This window comes from Thamnophis sirtalis, unplaced genomic scaffold (assembly GCF_051295495.1).
Source record: "Thamnophis sirtalis isolate CommonGarterSnake01/CBP01778 unplaced genomic scaffold, rThaSir2_p1.2 scaffold_3, whole genome shotgun sequence".
Taxonomy (NCBI): Eukaryota; Metazoa; Chordata; class Lepidosauria; order Squamata; family Natricidae; genus Thamnophis; species Thamnophis sirtalis.
The window spans coordinates 45,099,407-45,122,620 of record NW_028261383.1 but is presented as its reverse complement, the minus strand read 5'-3'; the positions used below and the strand labels follow the sequence as shown (position 1 = coordinate 45,122,620).

The 23,214-nt window shown below is 42.2% G+C and overlaps 1 protein-coding gene and 1 pseudogene across 26 annotated transcripts in view; both read left to right on the top strand.

The window, feature by feature from the left end:
* Positions 1-3,435: 3,435 nt before the first annotated feature.
* Positions 3,436-23,214, top strand: part of MAGI1 (membrane associated guanylate kinase, WW and PDZ domain containing 1) — a 525,907-nt gene continuing 506,128 nt past the window's right edge. For 5 of the 26 annotated variants that reach the window (XM_087708848.1, XM_087708843.1, XM_087708842.1 and 2 more), the window contains exon 1: positions 3,458-4,342. In XM_087708848.1, coding sequence (XP_087564974.1) covers positions 3,883-4,342 — 460 coding nt within the window. In that variant the 5' untranslated portion in view covers positions 3,458-3,882. Of the gene's footprint in view, positions 4,343-23,214 lie in introns of all 26 variants that reach the window. The other 21 variants (XM_087708847.1, XM_087708844.1, XM_087708836.1 and 18 more) reach the window with 12 other exon arrangements.
* The window catches only part of LOC148047963 (uncharacterized), a 38,942-nt pseudogene continuing 36,013 nt past the window's right edge, over positions 20,286-23,214 (top strand).

Genomic DNA, 23,214 nt, shown 5'->3' with positions numbered 1-23,214 from the left:
ATTCATTTAGTGACCAAAGTTACAATGGTGCTGAAAAAGTAACTTATGACGGTTTTCACACTTACAAGGTTGTGTTGAGCGTTCCATCCTTCCGAGGTGGGTAAAATATGCTGACTCTGTAAAACGCTTAGAGAGGGCTGTATAAAAGCCCCATCCCCGCATCCAATTTTTGCAAAAAACAGGATGTTTTTCACAAAAACTGAGACTTTTTTGCCTTTCCTCAGCCTCCAGCAGCCCTCTGCAGGCTTCAGCAGGGTTGGGGCAAGGCAAAAATGTCCCCGTTTTTCACAAAAACAGAGCAGCACTCTGCAGGATTTAGTAGGGCTGGGCCAAGGCAAAAACAGGGACATTTCTGCCTTGTCCCAGCCCTGCTGAAGCCTGCAGAGTGCTGTTGGGGGCTGAGGAAAGGCAAAAAACTTTTTTTTCTTACTTACCTCTTCGAAACCCTGGTGCGTCTTATACACCGATGCATCTAATAGTCCGAAAAATAAAGCATATAAGTCTAAGTGCTATTGCTACAACCATTGCAGCATCCCCAGGGCCATGTGATCAAAAATGAGATGCTTCCGGTTCATATTTATGATGGTTGCAGCCCTGGGGTCATGTGACCTCCTTCTGACAAGCAAAGTCAATTGGGAAGCCAGATTCACTTAACAACCATGTTGCTAACTTTAACAACTGTAATGACTCACTTAACAATTGTTTATTTATTTCATCAAACATGTATAAGATAACAGATACAAGTATAAACATTAATATGAATACAGGATAAGGATACGAATTAGTGGGGACAGTAGGACAGGGACAGTAGGCATGTTGGTGCCCTTATGCAATAGCAATAGCAATAGCAGATTTTTATATACCGCTAAGCGGTTTACAGAGTCAGCATATTGCCCCCAACAACAATCCGGGTCCTCATTTTACCCACCTCGGAAGGATGGAAGGCTGAGTCAACCCTGAGCCGGTGAGATTTGAACCGCTGAACTGCTGATCTAGCAGTCAGCTGAAGTGGCCTGCAGTACTGCACTCTACCCACTGCGCTACCCCTTACAGGCAAGTAAAGTCTTAAAACGGAGCAAAACCCACTTAACAACTGTTTTGCTGAGTAGCAGAAATGTTGGGCTCAGTTGTGGTTATTAAGTTGAGGAGTACCTGTAATTGCTTTTTCTGGTTTTGTTTATATCACATGTCCCAAACCAGTGGGCTCCTACTTGTTGATCATCGCTTCCAACAGGAATTGCTAGATTTTATTTGAGCAAATAGTACATGGTAGCTATCTCTATCATTCTTTTTTCCCCCCTTAACATTTTTTTTCCAGAGTCCAGCTTTCACAGCCATATTGTATATCACCCCAAGAAAGACCATTGCTTTAACTACTATAATCCGGGTTGTCATGGAAATGGCTTTATCCTTCTTGATCTTGTCTGAGTTTTGCATTGCTTAGTTCTGTAGGATTAATCCCTTGACACTTCGATCACACTGTCCATCTGTGTTCATTTCTTGGGCCCAACATAACAAAACTCGATTTTTCCGTTTTTATTTTCACAATACATTTCCTTTGGACTAAAAAAGGGGATTTTCCTGCATATCTCCAACTTTTTTTTTGCTCCAATTTTTATTCCCAACTTTTTTTACTTCCCCTGTGATAGTGGCAATGTTTTAATTCGTTTGTAATACAAGTAATCCTCGACTTATGACCACAATTGAGACTAAAATTTGTTATTGCTTTGTGAGACATTTGTTAAGTGAGTTTTTCCCCATTTTATGGCCTTTCTTGCCCCAGTTGTTAAATGAATCATTGCAGATGTTAAGTTAGCAACACGATTGTTGAGTGAATCTGGCTTCCCCATTGAATTTGCTTGTCAGTCGCAAAAGATGATCACGTGACCCCAGGACACTGCAACCATCATAAATACAGGTAGTCCTCAACTTACACCAGTTCATTTAGTCACCATTGAAAAAAGTGACTTCTGACCATTTTTCATACTTACGACCATAGCATCCTCCTCATGGTCACATGATCAAAATTCAGATGCTTGGAAACGGGTTCATATTTATGACGGTTGCAGTATCCTGGGGTCATGTGATCCACCTTCTCACAAGCAAAGTTGACAAGGGAACCACATTCACTTAACAACCATGTTACTAATTTAAGAACTGCAGTGATTCACTTAATAACTATGGCAAGCTGTCAAGGAATAGAAATTCTTCCATTCCCCACCATCCAGTCAGAGATGAAGAAGCTTCTTGGATGAGAAGTGAAACGTCTTCAAAGAAAACCCAGGAAATCGTTGCCTCTTGGAAAACAAAAAGCACTTTGGGACATCCTCTAACCCCCACAGCTTCAACCTTAAACTGTCTACAGTGGACCTTACCCCATTCCTAAGAGGGGTAAGGGGGTGTGCATAAGCACACCAGCGTGCCTAATGTCCCTGTCCTACTGTCCCCATCTATTTTGTATTCATTTCTTTCATTCTGGAGAACTGGTAGCGGAAGGTTTGAGTAATTTCGGAAAGGTAGTAAATACCACCTCTGACTGGCTCCACCCCCATCTATTTTCTGCCTTCCGAGTCCCAGCTGATCAGGAGGAAATGGGAATTTTGCAGTAACCTTCCCCTGCCATGACAAGCGACGCCCACCAAACCAGTAGTAATTTTTTTTTTAATCCCACCACTGGTTCATATGTATGTTTATATATACCTGCTATCTTGTACATTTTTGACAAACTAATAAATAAAAATACAAATACAACCATGTCTTGGATGCCTGAGAATATCCATAGGCATACTACAGCACTTTATTTTATGAAACATGGGCACCCCGTAACAAGCAGCAGAAAAAACCCCAAACTTCCACAGAAGTCTGCCGAAGCAGAACGCCGAATATTTCTACGACGTTAGAAACATAACCTGTAATTGTAAGGACAGTTAACTCTACAACCACGTTAAGTGACAGAGAGACAGAGACAGAGACAGAGAGAGACAGAGACAGAGACAGAGACAGAGACAGAGAGAGAGAGAGAGAGAGAGAGAGAGAGAGAGAGAGAGAGAGAGAGAGAGAGAGAGAGCGAGAGCGAGAGCGAGAGCGAGAGCGAGAGAGAGCTGGAAACGAGAAGTCAACTTTTGACTTCTTACGCATTGTGATAGGCTCAGGAACAAGGGGCAGGTTTGGAAAACAAAGGAGACGCCCATTTACCGGGAAAAAAAAGAAGAAAACAACAACAAGCAAACAGCTCGGCATTAGCCGGATCCGCTTTCTGGATACATTCCCCTTTGGGGAGGGGGGGGTGTTATTTTGAGAGAAGCGCCACCAAACGCACGTGGCCCCGGAGTGCGCGCGCCAGTGCGCGCGTGCTCACCCTCCCGCCCGCCTTAGTAGCGAGGATCCCAGTTTTCCTCGGTTGGGCGGGGCCGAGAGCAAGGAGGGGGGCGGAGAGTCGGCCGGGCGCCTGCGCCAAGCCGTTCCTATCGCTACTCCGGAGCTCTCTGCTCGGTCTTGGTGGAATCGAGCCCGAGCAAAATGTAACAAAACAAGCGGCGTCTTTTCTATTGGCTTAAAGGAGCCGCGGTCGGTCGATCGGAACCCCTCAGAGGAGAGAAAAGTAGCAAAGAAAGGTGGCAAACAACGGCGGCGCCAGGTGTGGAGACGAAGGATCCGGGACCGGGCGCTTGCTCGGGGAAAGAGACGAAGAGAACCTGCGGGGATCCGCGCAGGGGAAAAAAAGCCCTTAGGAGGAGAAGCGGGGCAGGACGACCCGCTGGTTACGATGGGAACCTCGCTGGAGGCGCCGGTAGAAGAGGCTGCGGGCATGAACCGCGCCGAGTCGCTTCGGTGATGGCTTGAGCGAAGCGGCCGGAAAGTTGCCGGAGAGCTTTTTGCTCTATGCCCGGCCGGTCGGGATCCCTTGCCCGGAGCAGCCCCGCGGTGGACGTCGGGTTTCCAGTCTCGGTCCTTTCCCCCCACCCGCCCCTCTCCCGGTGCAAAACCCCCCTCCCTTCCTTTTGCGCGCAACTTGGCGACCTGAGCGCCATGTCGAAAGTGATCCAGAAGAAAAACCACTGGACGGCTAAAGTGCACCAAGCCACGGTCAGCCGCAATGCTCAGGGCCAGCTCGGAGTCACCGTCCTCGGCGGAGCGGAGCACGGAGAGTTTCCTTACGTCGGACCGCCCGAGGTCGAGGGGGAGACGGCGGTGCCCGGAGACAACGGCGAATGCAAACTTGGCGAAGGGGAGCTACTCTTGGAGGTGCAGGGTGTCCGGGTATCGGGATTGCCCCGCTACGACGTGCTGGAAGTTATCCGGAGCTGCAAGGAGCCCATTGTTTTCAAAGCCGTCAGACAAGGTGAGAGAGGGAGAGAGGCGGGCCGCTTGGCAGGACTTTGGTGCGGACTTCCAGACGGGGCGGGGGGCGCTGCGCCGCAGGAGCCTTTGCCTTCATTGTTTGCTGCCCTCTGCGAAAGGGACGAGGGGCTGTGAGGGAGCGTTGCCGGTCCTGAAGCTTTTTGGGGGGTGAAGTTGTGAGACACCCCCCCCCAACCATTTTCACGGTGTGTGTGTGTGGGGGGAGATGCATTATTCCCTGCACACCGGCTGCGGAGACCTGCCTGAATGGAGTGTTTTTCTGGTCGACAGGCACGACAGCAACACTTAGACGGTCCTTTTCTGCCTTTGGTGGATTCATCTTCTCTGAAATACAGATTAATAGAGTTGGAAGGGGCCTTGCAGGTCATCTAGTCCAACCCCCTGTCCAAGCAGGAGACCCTACATCTGCCTCTACCTAGGATCAAACTCACAACCTCCTGATTGTGAGGCCAGAGCTCCAACTCTAAATATCTGATCGGTGGTTGTTTGTTATTAAAACGAAAGCATTCAGGTCCTGTTTGCCTCAACCATCCATCCTGTGGGACTTCTAGCTCCTAAGGGTGCCTGGGAGTTTGGAACACGCTCTTCCCAGACTTTTAAACCCTGGATCTTTAGGTAAACTGGCATTCTGCCAAGGCATCAAGCCAGCGAAGGACTTTCATTGGTTGCTGGATATGCAGGGATCTTAAGTTGCCTAGGGGTTCTGACTGATCAGTCCTGATGGGCTCCTAAAAGTGTTTGGTTTTTATTGCATGGTTCTGACAGATTGTTAGGGTTGACTCCTGAACTAGTTTGATTGCTTCGGATCAAGCTTGTTGGACTTGGAGTCAGGGATAATTTGCATGTGATTTAATTTTTAACCTTTGTATTTTGAAGTATGAGCTATGGTTTCACTTTAGCAGTCCCTCCTGTAATGTACATGGCTGAAATCCCAGACCTGCCAACTCAGTAATCTAAGAACTAGCTTAGTTCTCCAGAGATTGACATCTTTTCTGCAGTGTGGAGCTGCAGATCCCTATTGGGCTCATAAAGAATGGTGGCAATCCTTTAAAAAAAAGCCCTCAAGAGGCAGACAAGTTTAATTTCTACTTGGCTCCAACTTGGGTAGCTTTCTTATATCTTTTGAAAGTAACAAGATTCTTTGGTGCCCTTAAAATAGTATAGATGTATCATTGCATAGCTTTTGTGGAGTGCATGTCATGGAATGCATGTTTAGTCAGTAGGTTTATCCTTGTCAAATTCTTGGAAATTTGTAGTGCCTGTCTTAGAAAAGGCTGGATTTTCCCTTACTGGGCAATTTTTGTCCCTTGGCTTGGATGCAAAAGGTTCTTGGTCTTCTATCTGTCACTTTGGCAAAGCAAAGAAACACTTTTTTTCCTGTGTACTTTGAAAGATGTGCTTTCTCCCAGGTCCACTTTGCAGTATATAGCCGGAGCTGGCAGATGAAGGATGTGGTGAAATGTTGGGCTTAAAAAAAAAAGGGGGAAGGGTAGCTTCTTGGAAAAGAAAATTGTTAGGTAATGCTGGGTGTGCGTAGGCTTCAGATGTTTATCAGGTTCCAGCTAGGACTTTATCTTTTAAACTCACAGCCAGCCGGGCAAGGAATAGGAAAGTTTAATTTGTTTGAGTGACTTCTGAGTCATTTCGCTTTTTTTTTGTTAAGGCTCCAAAATAATGCAGCTTTTCTACCTTTCTCTTTTTCCAGCAATTTCTGTACATTCTGTTTTTGAGGATTTGAAGGTGAAAGGAATTGGTTTGTTTTCTTTCCTTCTGGATTGCAAAGTTGCACTGGGCAGAGCCACCTTCACATAACATTTATTGTTGTCTCTTTCGTTTTGTTGTTAATGCAGCCAGCAGTCAGTCTAGTCCAGTGATGGTGAAACCTTTAGGCACAGAGTTCCGAAAAGGGACTGCTCACGCTCGTCTGGCCTGCCACGCGAAGTGGAGCTGCCCAGGGGGCATGTAGCAATAGCAATAGCAGTTAGACTTATATACCGCTTCATAGGGCTGTCAGCCCTCTCTAAGCGGTTTACAGAGTCAGCATATCGCCCCCACAGTCTGGGTCCTCATTTCACCCACCTTGGAAGGATGGAAGGCTGCGTCAACCTTGAGCCGGTGAGATTTGAACCACTGAACTGCAGATAGCAGTCAGCTGAAGTGGCCTGCAGTACTGCACTCTAACCACTGCGCCACCTTGGCTCCTTGCGCGTGGGAAACGCGTGCCAGCCAGCTAGTCTACTGGTTACTGGTGCGCATATACATGCAATGATCAGCTGGCCGGTGCGCAAGCTCACACCAGAAAACTGAAAACCAGCTCTTCCAGTTTTGGCACTGCCACACACATGAAGGTTAGTGGATTGTCGCACTCGCGTGAGTGCCAGAAACCCAGAAGAGGAATGGGCCGTGTGTGCCAGGCGACATGGCTCCGCATGTCACTTCAGGCACACATGCCATAGGTTCGGCATCACGGGTCTAGTTCCTTTTCCTTTCCCTTTATCTTGGCATTATTAAAGGAGCTGAATCAACCTACAGAGCAGAAGGACCAGAAGCAATATGTTTTATTTGGATGTTGGCCAGCCAGTTGAGAGAAATGCATTCACTTAAGACACCTGAGTCACTGTTTCTGTCCTTTTCCCCTCTTCTTCTTGTGGATCTTATATTTCTATCTCATACATCTAGATGTTTCTACTCTTGGACCTAACTTAAAAGTTTTACAGGTAGTCCTCGACTTACGATCATAATTGAGCCAAAACTTTCTGTTGTTGAGTGAGACATTTGTTAAATGAATGTTGCCACCTTTCTTCCTACAGTTTCAACCAATTTCGTTGCATACATGATGTACAATAAAGGCTATACTATACTATACAATATGATATGATACGATACTATACTTATATATTCAGTGAATCACAACAGTTGATAAGTTACTAATCCAGTTGTTAAGTGAATCTTACTTCCCCATTGACTTTACTTGTCAGAAGGCCACAAAAGGTGATCACGTGACCTTGAGATGCTGCAACCGTCATAAATACGAACCAGTTGCCAAGCATCTGACATTTGATTACATGACCATGGGAATGCTGCAGAGGTCGTAAGTGCGAAAAACGATCATAAGTCACTTTTTTCCAGTGCTATTGTAACTTTGAATGGTCACTAAATCAACTGTGGTAAGTTGAGGACTACCTGTACATCCATATCCCCTTGGTCTATAAGTGACCCAGAGAGTTAGATGTTCTTGTCCAACATGCATTCAAACATATATGATCTTGCCAATGTTTTCTTCAGCTCTGAATGGGGAATTTCCAGACCGGGTGGCAACTTCTGTCAAAGAGCCAAACAAATATTCTCTCGGCTGGACTTGGAGGAATTTTTGGAGAGAAAAGGGAAGGCTTCTCCTATGGCGAAGTATCCCTTTGAATTGGAACATTTTGATTCTTCTGCTGAAGGATGACTAAGGTCTGTGTATGTGAGGGGTTTTTTCCCCCAGTGGAAGCATGTGATTGCCAGCTGCCTTCCTTTTTTAAGTCAAAAGGATGGCATAGACTTTGCATGGAGAATGGATTATTTCCTCCCCCCCTTCTCCCCCCCCCCCCTAGACTGCTGCCTGCCAGGAATGGGTTATTTTCAGCTTTACTGAAATCCCAAACATTCCTTCAAATAAGAAACTCCCCTAGCAACAGGATGCCTCTGGATCGCTCCTAGTCTGTGCAAAAATACATTTTCATGTTTTCTGCCTTGGGCTGTTCAGATCTCGGTGGGCACTTTCAACGGTAAGTAGGAACTCTTGATGAAGGGAGTTGGAAGATAGGCAACCTGTGGCTCTTCAACTGAATTATATCAACCAATGTCTCTCACTGTCGGCCATCTTGATTGGGATGGTTGGGAGATAATTGTTCCTCAGGAGCAGCACGGCTTTGAGTTCTTACCCTGGAAGCCGATTGAATCTTGGCTGTCCACCAGATTGATAGCAAGAGAGTTAGCAACCTTGATAAGAGAGAATTGTTTGTTCTTGAAGGGATAGTTCAGCTGTTTGTGGCCGTACCTGAGCATCTAGCAAGTTGCTTATCTGCCATGTGGATTTTATCCATTTTTTAAAAAGTATAAATTTATATAATTTGTATTAAGCATTTTGATTGTAATAGTAAAATCTAATCCAAACTAAACCTAAAGAACAGAAGGGAGTAAAATGCGCAAAAAAAAAAAGAAAAAAGAGAAGAAAAAGAAAAAAGACACATTCTGATGAGAGAGAGGATCCCTGAGGAGTCGGAAAGCTCAGAAGACTAAACTTTGGTTCCAGTGACCGATCCAGATTGGATCCTGAAACATTGTCCTGGGACACATATATTTCCCTTCATTTGTGAAAAAGAAAAATAATATAAGAAAAAAGAGAAAATAAATATATAGAGGAGTAGCTTCCAACTCCACAAGTATAAACAAATGTAGTGGCTCTTTGCCCCCCATTCTGGATTATAAACATTTATCTCTTCATCCCATATGCCATCTCCTAACTATAAACAAATTCATAATATATTATCTTTTCAATCCTGGTGTCAAGAGAAAGTCCATAAAGGGTAGCCAAAAATAACAACATATCTTGTTTTAACCTTGATCAAAGGAACCGCTTTATATTCCTTCCTTTTATTTCTAACAATCTTAATCTTTAGTTCATTCAAATATTGTCATAAGACTTGAATTTTCTTTGGGTTTTTTTGTTGCCTCATTGCACAGACTTTAACAAGCATTTTCTGAAAATACAACAGGAAAAATTATCCAAGTCACTGTCTTGGTTTTCATTTGTATTTCTTTTTTAAATTTTTAAATTTTATTTTTATAAAATTTATAAAATTTCATTGGATTTAAAATTTAACACCCTTTTCTAAATCATTCTTTTGGACTGTCAGCTGTACATCAACTTTCAATACTATCTATCTTATCAGCTATTTTTTTCTCTACATCTGTCATTTCTTCAATAAAGTCTTTTGGACATAGCCTGACCATAGAAGCAGACACTGATATTTTCTGATTCTGTTCTTCAGATGTCTTCTTCAATATTTTCAGTGTTACAATGTTTTTCCAACATTTAATAAACTTGTAAATCTTTCCTTTACCTAAAAAGTTTAGTCTCCTCTAAATCATTACATTACTCATTTTTGTTTTGTCTTATAGAAATCAAAACAGAATAGATTTCCCAAGAGAAGCTGTTTGTTTTTTATAATTAATTCCAAAACCTTATTGTAAAAGTTTCAGTATTTCAATTTTATGTTGACCTTTAGTCCATTTATAATTTTCTATGATCAAAATCTTATTCATCTGTTTATTTCAGATTCTTTAATTTATGAAGCATATGCATATTCCCCCCCCCCCCATTCAGGATTGAAGGCAGACTCACCTGGCATTTTCAGACATGGCGTTCTGAAAGTCTTTCATAGCTTAGAAGTAATTGATGAGCAATTTCCAAAAGTAATAGAAAGTAAGCTTTGGGAACTTAGCATACTTTAAAAATCCCCACCATGGTTGCAAGGAAGATGTTTAAATTATGTTGTCTCCAATACTCAACCTGGGCACAATTGTTGTCTTGCAGTCTCCTTATGAGAAACAGTTTTCTAGACTAGGGGTCCCCAACTTGTGTAGGATTTGCAACCGGGTTGTGGAAATGTTCAAGAAGCACGCATGCATCCTCACTTGCACGAGTAGTGGACAAGTAGTAGTGCTCCATTTAAGTGAGCGGCAGGCATGTGTGCATGCCATTTATGGAAATGGAGTTACACGCATGTGTGCATACTTGCTGGCCATTCACATGGAACCATTCCCTCACCCTACCCCCGCCACTGCCAGTTCGCAAAGCTGGAAATATTGAGGAACTCTGGTATAGACCACATCTGGGCAAATCTCCTTATTCCGGGGGATTCCAGGAAGCCAATCTACTCACTGGTTCCTTTGCCAAGGTTGTTGGCTTTTGGAGAGCCACCATGTATTTGAAATACTTCTCCTGGAAGAGCTATTTTATCCATATACATATGAGGAACATGGTTTGACTTGCACTTATGGTCATCTGGATAATACGTTGTAAACTGCTGTTAACTATATTAATTAAAAAGTGTGTCTATAGGACTGTACCCTAATGGTTTTAAAGTTTAGAGACTACACGAATAAACCCAATCAATCTTTGGCACAGTCTTCCTAATTCTGATGATCGGGACAGTTACTGGGATTAGATGGAAGTCTCAAATTTCTAGCCAGCATATGGTTTTGTTTGTTTGCTTGCTTGTTTATTAGAGTAGGCGAGTAGTGAGAATTTTAAGTCCAGCTGGAGGATGTGAGGTTGGAGAAAGTTCATGATGGCTAAGTCATTATGACAGAACTCAGGCTAGTTTTAATGAAAATGAGTAAATTTTGTCAGGCATTTTTTTTTTTAAGTACGCAAAATGTACTTTTGGAAGTCTTGAGCAGTTTGAATTGTAATTTAGAGAGTCACTATTGGTTAAATCCTTGCCGTATGTAATATTAAAAGAATGTCTGGGTTTTGTTTTCCCCCAAAATAGTTTTTTTTTAATGGAGTTTGTATCTAGAGGATTCATGTGTGCATTGAAGAATACGAACTGCATTACAGTTTACAGTTGGTAGGTTTCAAAAATTTTTAGAACCTCTTCTGTAGATGTGGCCTGCTTTGTGGAAGTGGCTTGCCAGCCATGTGACTGGGTGGGAGTGGATTGCCAGCCAGTGACCAGGTGGGAGTGGCTTGCCAGCCATGTGATTGGGTGGGCATGGCCAACTTGTAAAATATGGTGAAACTCACTTAATAATGCACTTGCTTAGCAACCAAAATGTTCGCTCAGAAACTCTAGCATTGAAGTGTGCAAGTCTTAAAGCTGTCAAGTTACAAGACTCTTGCACCCCTAACCCTTTAGAAAAAAACCCCAATGGTGTTCAAACTTGAGAGCTTTAAGACTTGTAGATTTCAACTCCCAGAATTCCTCCTCTCACTCTTCATCTTGATGATGTGCGGACGGGCGGGTGGAGGGAGCTGGAACCGGTTCTAAACGGCACTGTAGATTTGTGGAACCTCTTCTATAGAAGAGGTTAGAACTGGCAGAAACCCACCCCTGCAGTAGTTGTAATCTAAAACTGCACACAGTTTGCTATGTTTTCTGTAATGACTTGGTGTTCATTATGGCTTAGAGGTTAATGAATGCAAATGCAACATTTTTCTAACACTCTAACATTTTTGGTGGGGTTCACCCAAATGCATTGAACCACAAGTCAATAAATCACACTTAGTAGTATTAGTGCTAGAAAAGCAGCAAGCTTGTTCAAAACCTCTAGAACATTTTAGCCTGGTTTGCATAAATTGAAAAGTGTCCTTAGGGTTTATTTGATTTGGTGATTTTTCAGACTATTCCAGTTTTTTAACCACTTCACATATTTGTACTACATGCTTTATGACTTCATGTGTGAATCTACTTTATTGTAATTCAGTAAACCTTAGTTAAGCAAATAAGGACTTAGCAAAATGTGGCTGTTTCTTTCCCAATCAGGATCCATTGTTGTCCTAACGGTGAGAACAATCAACCAATGTAATGGCTGGTTTCTAAGTTGTAGGTGCTCCATCGCTGGAGGCGTTTGAGAAGAGACAGGACAGACATTTGTCTGAAATGTTATATGGCAGGGGTGTCAAACTCAAGGCCTAAGGGTCAGATCTGGCCTGTGGGGTGCTTAGAGCCAAGGTGGCGCAGTGGTTAAATGCAGCACTGCAGGCTACTGCTAGATCAGCAGGTCAGCGGTTCAAATCTCACCGGCTCAGGGTTGACTCAGCCTTCCATCCTTCCAAGGTGGGTAAAATGAGGACCCAGATTGTTGGGGGCAATATGCTGACTCTCTGTAAACCGCTTAGAGAGGCCTGAAAGGCCTATGAAGCGGTATATAAGTCTACTGCTATTGCTAGATCTGGCCCATGAGGCCGCCCTAGAAACAGCAAAGGACCAGCCTGTGGTGCCTCTGCCAGCAAAAATGGAATCCAGGAAGGCCATGTGCCTCCTGCCATCATCTGCCAGTGAAAACGGAGCTTGGGGGGGGGGAAGCATGCTGCCCCCCGAGTTCCGTTTTCACTGGCAGATGGCAGCAGGACGCTATTGCAGCTGAAAATGGAGCTCTGGAGCCTGTTTTTGCTGACAGAGTGCTCAGGTCACCACAGACGCCCCAACACGAGTGATGTCAAGCTGGCCATTCCCATCCTGGCTCTGGCCGCCGACCCTGAGGTCAAACACAACCTTGATGTGAGCATCAATGAAATTGAGTTTGACACCCCAGGTATAGGGTCTCCTGCTCAAGCAGGGGATTGGACTAGATGACCTCCCAGGTTCCTTCCAACTCTATTATTCTATGTTTCTATGTTTCACTTCTGTCAGTGCAGAGTGATTTAGTGTCAGAATTTGAACAGAAGTTCAGAAGGATGCTATAGCGACTACCTTCAAATTTGAATTGCAAAAACTAAGAGAAGTGTAGGTAAAAGCAAAGGGACCTAGGAAATGTTGCTGCCCTCTGGTGGTCATCTGGATTTTTGCAGCTCATATTGAGCAGGCATTGCTATAGCTTGAAGGTCCAATTCATACTTGTGATTTGACTGCAGATCTCTGTCTTGTTTTAACATTATCCTGGAATTTGTAGACGTTTAGCCTGATGGCAGCTCTGGAATCTGCCTTGGCTGATGTAAATGATTTATGAATGGCAGTGCAAAACTATTTGTAAGTTATGGCAGCAGCTAAAGTGATTAGAAAATGTAGAGGCTTATTTTGAAAGCACTTTTATCTTCAGTCTTAAGTCAAGATATTGAAATGAGAGGCAGAACTGATTTTCTTGAGAGACCATGGTTTAATTGTAATTAGGGGAGAGTGAAATGCCATAGCCACACTCCATATTCAGCCTTTAATTGTGACATCATGTACGATAGTGATGGCTAACCTTTTCCGGACCGAGTGTCCAAAGAGCATGAATGTGAGTGTGTGCACCTAAACCCCCAAAATGCAATGTGTGTGCGGCCATCATGCCTGCACCCTGTGCATACACCTCCACCCCACTCCTGTGCATGTGCGTGTAGCACCCTGCATGCACCCCGCTCCCCACCCATTCATGTGTGGCCCCCCTGCATGGGCCCCACCCCTGCGCATGCGCAGCAGAGACTCGATGACCAGCTGGCAAGCGGGAAGTATATGCACATGCGTGATGGAGCTGAACTAGGGCAATGGCTTGCATGGCCACAGAGAGGCACCTGTGGCATGCGTGCCATAGGTTCACCATCATGGATGTATGAGTTGCTTGGAGTTGGGAATATAAATTTAATAAATTATTATTAATTATCATTACTACTCTTATTATGTTGGAAATGGTGGTGGTGAACCTAAGAGTGATTCTTCTGTTTTCAAGATACAGAGACAGGAAATAGGAGAGGCCACAAAGAGGCCACACTAGTTTAAGTTCTTTCAGTGCGCCTAACTTTTTAATTTATCCTTGGTGGGTGGAGATGGAGGTAGACTGGCTGATCAGGTTAAGGCTTTTTTTAAAAAAAATATAAAGCAGTCAGAAGCAAAAGTGTACAAGGAAGTCTCATCTTGCCACTTATAGGAAAGATGATTGAGATATCACCAAAATGAAGAGAAACCAGCAAGGTGACATGCTATAATGTACTAGTGCTAGTGCCAGTTCTGGGTTTTAGTGTGCCAATGTACTGACTGCCAGAATGGATTGAAAAGTCAGGCTAAGACCTTATTGAGAAATGTTAAAATTTTCTTTCGTAGGAATCTTATTAAACAAAGAAGCATTTTAAAAGTGTGAAATTGAGTTAATATTAGTTTAGAGCTAGATAGGGCTTGCAAAGCAACCATTACAAATTCTTTACTGTTTTTGCCCCACTGTAACTTCATATAAGGGGCAGGGTGGCTCAGTGGCTAAAGACGCTGTTTGTCGATGAGAAAGGTCGGCAGTTTGGCGGTTCAAATCCCTAGCGCCGTGTAACGGAGTGATCTCCCATTACTTGTCCCAGCTTCTGCCAACCTAGCAGTTTGATAGCACATTAAAAATGCAAGTAGAAAAATAGGGACCACCTTTGGTGGGAAGATAATAGTGTTCTGTGTGTCTTCAGCATTTAGTCATGCCCACCACATGACCACGGAGACGTCTTCAGACAGTGCTGGCTCTTCGGCTTTGGAACGGAGATGAGCACCACTTTACCTGATGTCATGGGATCTTTTATTTCTTTTTTCCTGAAAAGGCTGAAGGAGATTGCAATGACAGGGGCAAAGAGAAAAAGCCACTGAAGGCCACCAAAAAGATCTCTAATTCTGGTTCATACTCACTGTGCAATAAGTATAATCTTTATTGTCATTGTACTTAAATACAACAAAATTAGTTTTAACCTCACTGGTGCAAAATTATAGCAGAAACGAAAAAAGAAAGAAAAAGAAAAAAAACCATAGCATGGAGTGATTGTGGTTGTATTTAAAAGTCTGACAGCCCAAGGATAGATACTTTAAACCTTTTTGTTCGGCTGGCTAAACTTTGATGTCTTCTGCCCGATGTTAGAAGTGCAAAGAGACACTGACCAGGGTGTGAATCATCTCTGAGTATCTTCCTTACTCTGCTAAAGCAGCGAGATCTGGTGATGTCATCCAGTGGTGTCAGATGACAACCAATGGTTTCTTGTGCCGAATTGATCACTCTCTGTAGGGCCTTCCTGTCCGCAGCAGTTAAACAGCATACATACTATAATGCAATATGTGAGGACACTTTCTATGGTGGACTGATAGAGAGAGGTCATCAGCCGTTGTTCCACTGATTTTTTCGCAGGACTCTAAGGAAATGAAGTCTCCGTTTCCAATCACCAGAGATGTGTTGTTTTTCCAGTGAGATCTTGACTATTAAGCACTCCCAAGAATTTAAAAGAGGAAACCCTGTCCACACAGCCCCCTTCGATATACAATGGGGCAGGCTCCTCTCTGTGCTTCTGGAAATGTAGCACCATCTCCTTTGTCTTACAATATGCAACATTAATGAGATATCAGGACCTGGCATTGGACATATCTAAATCTGAACTTGTTTAAAATCAACAATGGTATCTTTGAGTTTGATTAGGAACTTGAACCCCTTGATGTCCATCTTTATGTGAGAGGAGCCATCAACATTAAGTTGATCAGCAAGAGCTCCATTCAAGCATCTTGATGATAATGTCCTAACGCCATTTTATCTAGCCCAAGGGTATAGAAGAAAATAGATTTTTAAGAGCAGTATCTTTTCCCATAGTGCATAGGCATACTTTCTTTCTTTTTCCAAATCCACTGGTCCAACTGGTTTTTATGGATTTGTGATTAAATGCAAAAACTTGTGAAACTTGTTTAAGCAGTTGCAAACATGGGAAGAATTTCCATACCATCAAGCAGTGATTCTCTCTTCCAAATTGTTCTGATAACTGTTTCTAGCCAGCTCTGGTGGAATTTTCCTTCCTTCCTTCCTTCCTTCCTTCCTTCCTTCCTTCCTTCCTTCCTTCCTTCCTTCCTTCCTTCCTTCCTACCTACCTACCTACCTACCTACCTACCTACCTACCTACCTACCTACCTACCTACCTACCTACTTTTTTGAACTGTCTGTTTCCCTCAAGGAGGGAGGGATTGTAGGACTTGAAGGGCATGAGGTTGGGTGAACAATCATACTCACTAAAGACACACATGGAGAGAACCTAATTTTCCACTGCCCTGCTTCAATTTTTGCCCTAGTTTTCTAAAACATGCTGAAATTCCGTTTCACATATTAAGCATAATGAATTTTCACTGAAGTAAATGCCCATCTCCATATTTTTGAAAGGCTAGTCTGATGATTGCATTGGCTCTTACTTAAATTGGTGTTTCCGTGTAAGAATAGAATTCTACAAATTGGTGGAATGCTTTGAATTCCAATAGGCAGGATAGTAGTCAATAACTTCATTCTTCTCCTTTGTTTGCAACAGGGAAGTTGATCTGAAACTTTCCAAAATCTGCCCTGAAACTGACACGAGGCCAATAAAAAAAAAAGTTTTGGAGCATGTGAACAAAAAGTCAAAAACTGCAGATGACATTAAAATGCAGTCTTTTGTTCGGATTTGACTGGTTATCCTTCAACTTGTATCTGAATTTTAAAATCAGTCTCGATTGGTAAGTTGGTGGCAGCGGCTGAATATTATGAAATTAAGGAGGGTCTCTGTGTCAGTTTTTCAGTGGAGGAGAATCTGGTTTTTATAAAATTCATCTAGTCTTACATTCCAGCCCGAGGAGGAAAAAAAACCAGTGCAAATCTTCCCATACATGATTCCTGTTTTATTCCAGTGGGGACACTGTAGTCTGTATTCTAATGCCATGTTTTAAGTGAATTAATTCTCCAAGTAGTATAGCTACAGTATTCAAAAACTGTAGTCAGTTTTCATGCTTAGACTTTTTTTTTAACCTGTAAGTATCTCTAATTGCATAGCTGAACGTACTTGATTTAGTCTTTTGCAAGCTCTCAAAGTGCATTATTAAAAAAAAAAAGTTTGGGGTTTCCAATTTTATTAAGCTAGTTTTTGAGAACAAGCTATTATTGTGTTGTTATCGTTTGCCTTGAGGTTTACTTCTCTCTGTTTTGCATCCCAGGTGACTGACCTGCTTGATCCAAAAAGTTCAAGTCTGTGATTTTAGGGCCAGGGGGTTACGTTTTACCATGAAGGTCAAAGGTGGAAAGTTAAAAACAATGGCTAAATTAACAGCTGCCCACTTACGTGCTGTTGTTTGTTTCCATGGAAGTTAGAGGGGAAAAATGCTCTAATAAAGCTGTAAATCAGTGATGACCAACCTTTTCCGGACCGAGGGCCCAAAGCGTGTGTGCGCAGTTGAAACTCCAAAATACAATGCATGTTTGTCGTGCCCACCATGCATGCATGTGCCACCGCCCCCCACATGCGTGGTAGAGATCTGACGACCAACTGGCCAGTGGGAGGCGTGTGTGCATGCACGGTGGAGCTGAACTAGGGCGACAGCTCGCATGCCCACAGAGAGCGTGCTGCGTGCCACCTGTGGCATCACGGCTGTAAGTGATTCTTAGATATTTGAGTTTATTTTCATGTTTCAAGATCACTTTCAATCAAATTGTGCAGCAGCATATTCTTAACCAAAGCTAGATATTAAGAGTAGACCCTCCGGACTTTAGTTTAGAACTGTCCACTTGTATTTCTTCTGTATGAAATTAATATTTTTTTAAATAATGTAGTTACCAGGATCTAAGCAAAGTGCTCTTTCTCTACAGCTTTTTCCTGTCTGTTAAGCAGATACATTAATGTCTACAGAGCAGAATTGCTGTAATGTACAAAAGCAACTAACTGTAAAGACCTTGATAACTAAATACTTTGGAATACCAGAATTTTCTTTTTAGAATTGGCCTGATTTGAATTTGAGGGTGGAGTGAGGTGGAGTGGAATGTGGAGGGAAACCATCTATCATTAGAACATGCTTGTACCTTAAAAATCTGACTTCACCTCCTGTATCAGTTTTTTTTTTGTTTCAGCTGTTGCATTTTCCATTTCCCTCTATGAATTAATCAGTCTAAAGTTACTACCCATACAGATTTGTTTATCCGAGTGATGTAGTTAAAATATTTCGAGGATTGCTAAAAGGAAAGGAACAAATGCAGCGAGTTAATGAAGGGAGACAGTGGTCCTGTTTTTCTGCTTGCCATCATATATATTGATCTGACAACATTAATTTGAGCCTGACCTGACTTTTCAAAACAGAGAGAGGGAATGGTGGATTTTTTTTACAGGGCTGGCATGAATTAACTCAAGTCAGCTGTGGAATGTTAGGCTCAATTACATTTACCAGTGTGAATGAAACAGCCTCTTTAATTCTGACATCTTTTCCCCTGAGGGCGTCTGAGAGGGATGTGGTGGCTTCAATAGTCTGTATCCCCCCCCCCTCTTCTTTGCATCTCCTCCCTGGAAAACACTCCAGGGGTTTGGATAAGTAAGAGCAGGAGGAGAGAGAGACATAATTATCAGCGCCTCTGTGAATTTTTATATAAGTTCAACAGCTTTATGTATACAGGGAACTGATATGTCAACTTTGTTAATAGATAACTTTGATAAATAGTTATAGGCAGGGCTAGGGTGGAAAAGGTACAGGACATTATAGAGTGGAAATATGTTTACTATATCTTATATTTTGAGAAATCCATTCTAGTTGAATTTCAGTAAGGTTCCCTCCCCCCTCAGTTTTATATGTTCTGAGTATGAAATACAGAAGTCTCTCTGGTCATGAGTACATTATTATTATTTATAAAACTAAGCATGACACGATACAGCGAAAATTTCAGGAGATACTCTTTCTTGAAAGTTGTCCTTTTTAAAAAACTGCTTCCTCTGATTTGCATTATTGTAATGTATAGATACAGTGCTGTACTGAAAAAGCATAATGTGCAAAACCTGGAAATTTGAATAGATGTATCTAATGGAAGAGGCTATGCTGCGTATTTTAGGACTGTGACTAGGTGTACCTAAATGCTGATTAGCATTTTATTTTATCCTACTAACAGTTCTTTTTTTCCTTTTAACCAATTAAATAGAAGTTTTGGAAATCAATCCTACAGATTTAGTGTTTCAGGGTATTCATTTTTTTGGACTGCTGAATCATTCTTATTGTTGTTCAGTTTTTTAGTTTTCTATTTTATAGTTGGTTTACTTTGTTGAGTGCTTTTCACCTGAAGTTATTATTTTTGCTTGGCTAACGGGAAGACTTGCTAATTCTGCCCACTGCTAGGGGTTTGATCCTGACCGGCTCAAGGTTGAATTAGACTTTTAGTCTTCTGAGGTTGATAACAGGAGGACCCAAATTGTTGGGGACAATATGTTGACTCTGTAAACAGCTTATAAAGGGCTGTAAAACTGGTATATAAGTATAAGTGCTATTGCTAACTAGAAAACCTGGTCATTGCTGGGAATTAAGACAGGTGTTTGCACATCTGTAGCACAACCTACAGGCTAATGCTTGTCTACTTAATATTATTGCTTTTTTTTTTTCTCCTGTAAGATTCCTATTATCTTTTCACATGTCATAATTACTAGTAGCAAAAAATTAAGGATAACACATAATATAGGTTTTATAATTTTGAAAGCATGACACTCATAATGGAATAAATTTGGGTTGTATTTTCTTCAATACGGTTAAGTCATTCTTATGAACTAATATTTCCAAATGTAAATTTTTGAAGTTCAGTGACCACCAAGCAATTACCCTTCCATTACAAGTAACATTAAGTGCAAGCACTACAAAATTAATGATCAAAAACACCCCCCTACATTATTGAAAACCATAATCTTAAATAATTTAGCTAGATTTTGGTGGTTGTATTCTTATTTTTAAAACGGGGATGAACTGTGTCACCCTATATATGCTTTTACCCTCCCACACAAATATTAACATTTAGCTCATTCTAGCTGTAAGCTCTAAGCATTCCACTGTTAAGACAGTTGGTATGTACGTTAAAAAAAAACCAAACCCAGGGCTGAGGGCCATAAGGCATGTCTCAAAATAAACTTTGCTTATACTAGCTTAAATATCACTATATAGATTTATATAGATTTAGGCATAGCTGTTATGGTAGGGTCTGCAAATCTAACACCCTCTCTGTGGCTTGTGAAATCATGCTATCAAACATTGATAACAAAATACCCTATTTCCTTCCTTCCTTCCTTCCTTCCTTCCTTCCTTCCTTCCTTCCTTCCTTCCTTCCTTCCTCCTCCCTCCCTCCCTCCCTCCCTCCCTCCCTCCCTCCCTCCCTCCCTCCATCCATCCATCCATCCATCCATCCATCCATCCAAAATGGGAGCCATAAATGTCTGGAAGGCAAGCTATTCTCATTCATTTTTAACGCCCCCCATCCACACCCCAATCCACAGGGCAAAGCCCAAATTGCATCTCTGAATTTTTGCCAATGTTACCAAAACACCATAGTCTTTTTTAGATACATCAATTAGTCTCAGAATGTTGGACTAGTTCAATGTGGAGGAGATTGTGGGGTGGAGGAGAACAGAACAGTCTGGATTATCTTCGCCATGGTCCATTTTACACATCTTGAACGGTGTAACCCTCACCTCAAAGGAAAGTGCCTATTTCTGTACTAGGTTTCATATAAGAATAATGCCTTAATTTTGTTAACAGGTGACTCCTTCTCCTCTTTCATTAATTATTTTTAATTAAATTAATTAGCTACCCCGGGTTGTTTGGATAGTGAGATGAGCAACATCTAAATGTAATAAATGAATAAATTTTAATCAGCTTATTTCAAATCAGACCTCTTTCTCTTTACTTACGCTGACAATCTTTCCAGATAAATTTAGCCTCTGCTTACATGGATCAGGCTTGACTAAAACCCTCAAAGATTTAAATGAGATGTGTAAATACGTATATCACAGCAGGTTAAACTCACAAGGATAGTAAGGTCCTACCTTCAATTTCATAATCAGCCAGTCACTCCGAATGTTCACAAAGTTGATCTATTTCTATTACTTATCTGCAAATGGTTCAATTTATAACAACAACAACAACAATAACAACAACATCATTAAACAGATTAAATAGGTGGAAAACCAAAGCTTTGCATGGACAGCAATTGAAAAACATTGAAGGAAAATGTGATAACAACTTGACATGGACATGCCTTAAGATGGGAACTATCAATAAAGAAACGGAAGGTTTAATACTGGCTGCTCAAGAACAAGCACTACAAACTGATGCCATGAAAGCGAAGATACAAAAATCCACTGACAATCCAAACTGCCGACTTTGCAATAACAAAGTCGAAACTGTTTCACATTTAATATGTGAATGCAGCAAAATCGCACAAACTGATTACAGAGCTAGACATGACCAAGTTGCTAAATTAGTCCACTGGTCATTATGTAAAAAATATGCCTTACCTGTATCCAAAAGGTCATGGGAACATAAATAAGAAAAAATTACCAAAAATGAGATGGTGAAGATCTTGTGGGACTTTTGAATACAGACAGATCATCATTTGGAACACAACATGCTAGATATCATGGTTGTCGAGGTCCAAAGAATATAGTTTATTGAAATCACTGTACCAGGAGACACTATAGTTGAAGGAAAAGAACTGGAAAATATCACGCAATATTGTGACCTGGCTATCGAAACTACACGATTATGGACAAAACATGTAACAGTGATACCCACTGTCATCGGGCACTTGGTACCATGTCCAAGAATTTTACAAAACACATCAATAAATTGCAGCTTTCTGCAATAACACTAGCCGGAACTGCAAAAAACTGAGCTACTCGGAACATCTTATATTTTAAGAAGATACTTGGTCGATACCTACCGTGTTTTCCCCAAAATAAGACAGGGTCTTATTTTCTTTTGACCCCCAAAATAAGCAGTTGGCCTTATTTTCAGGAAGGTCTTATTATTTTTGAGGTTCAGGAAGCTGCGAGCATGGTCACCTCATGGCTGCTGCTGTGTTGCAATATTTTCAGGAAGGGCTTATTTTCAGGGGAGGTCTTATTTTAGCACATGTGCTCAAAACATCGATAGGGCTTATTATCTGGGGAGGTCTTATTTTCAGGGAAACAGGGTAGGATGCTTGCAGTAACTCATATCAACCATTAACACCAGTCAATGGTAATTGTGACAGATATTGACTGAATACCATGTTTAATGAATAAAAGAAATATAAATAAATAATAATTAGCAATTTGAACTTGGTTCCGCAACATGAAGCCATAGGCCCATGATGATGAATCTATGTCATGCATGCCCAAAGTGGCACGTGGAGCCATGTGGCTTGGACATGCGGCATCACCCTACCCTCTTCTGGGTTTCTAATGCCCATGCATGTGCGATGATCAGCTGGCCTTCATGTGTGCGGCAGTGTCGGAAACTGGAAGAGCTGGTCTTCCATTTTCTGGCGTGAGCATGTGCACCAGCCAGATGATCGTTGCACATGCATGTGTGCAAATAACTGGAAGACTAACTGGTCAGTGCACCGGAAACCAGAAGTTTAATTTTTGGCACGCACATGCCCCCTAGGTAGCTCCTCTTCCGGGTTGCGTCCCAGAGGAGTGATTGCATGCTCCCTTTATGGCTTCCTTTTCCCTCCCCGCACATGCATGCACAACCCCTCCCCAGGTTCCGGAGGCTTTCCTGAAGCCTGGGGAGGATGAAAAATGGCCCCAACAGCCCAACCAGAAGTTTGGGAACGAACTTCTGGTTGGCCTGTTGGGACCGTTTTTCGCCCTCCCCAGCCTCCGGAGGCTTTCCTGAAGCCTGAGGAAGGCAAAAATGGCCTACCCTGGCTGTGTGGAAGGAGGAAAAAGTCAGCTGGTGCGCGTCGGACCTGGCATGCCAGCAAATAAGGCTCCGCATGCACCTGTGGCATTTGTGTCATATTTTTGCCATCACGGACTTATAGCAATAGCACGTAGACTTATATACCGCTTCATACTGCTTTGCAGCATTCTCTAAGTGGTTTATAGAGTCTGCATATTGCCCTCAACAATCTGGGTCCTCATTTTAATGACTTCAGAAGGATGGAGGCCGAGTCAACCTTGAGCTACTTAGGATTGTGCTCCTGGTTTAATTGTAAAACTTGTGATAAGAATGTTGCCTCTGCCTTTCAAATTGTCACTGTTCTCCCATTCAAATAATTATTCAAAGGACTTTAACTTCCACTAGACTCATGCATATTTAATATCCAAGTATAAATGAGGAATGCTATCCTTTTGGCTGGCAACAGTTATCTACTGTAATTTAATTTTATACCCTGAATCAATACTCTTTTAATCAG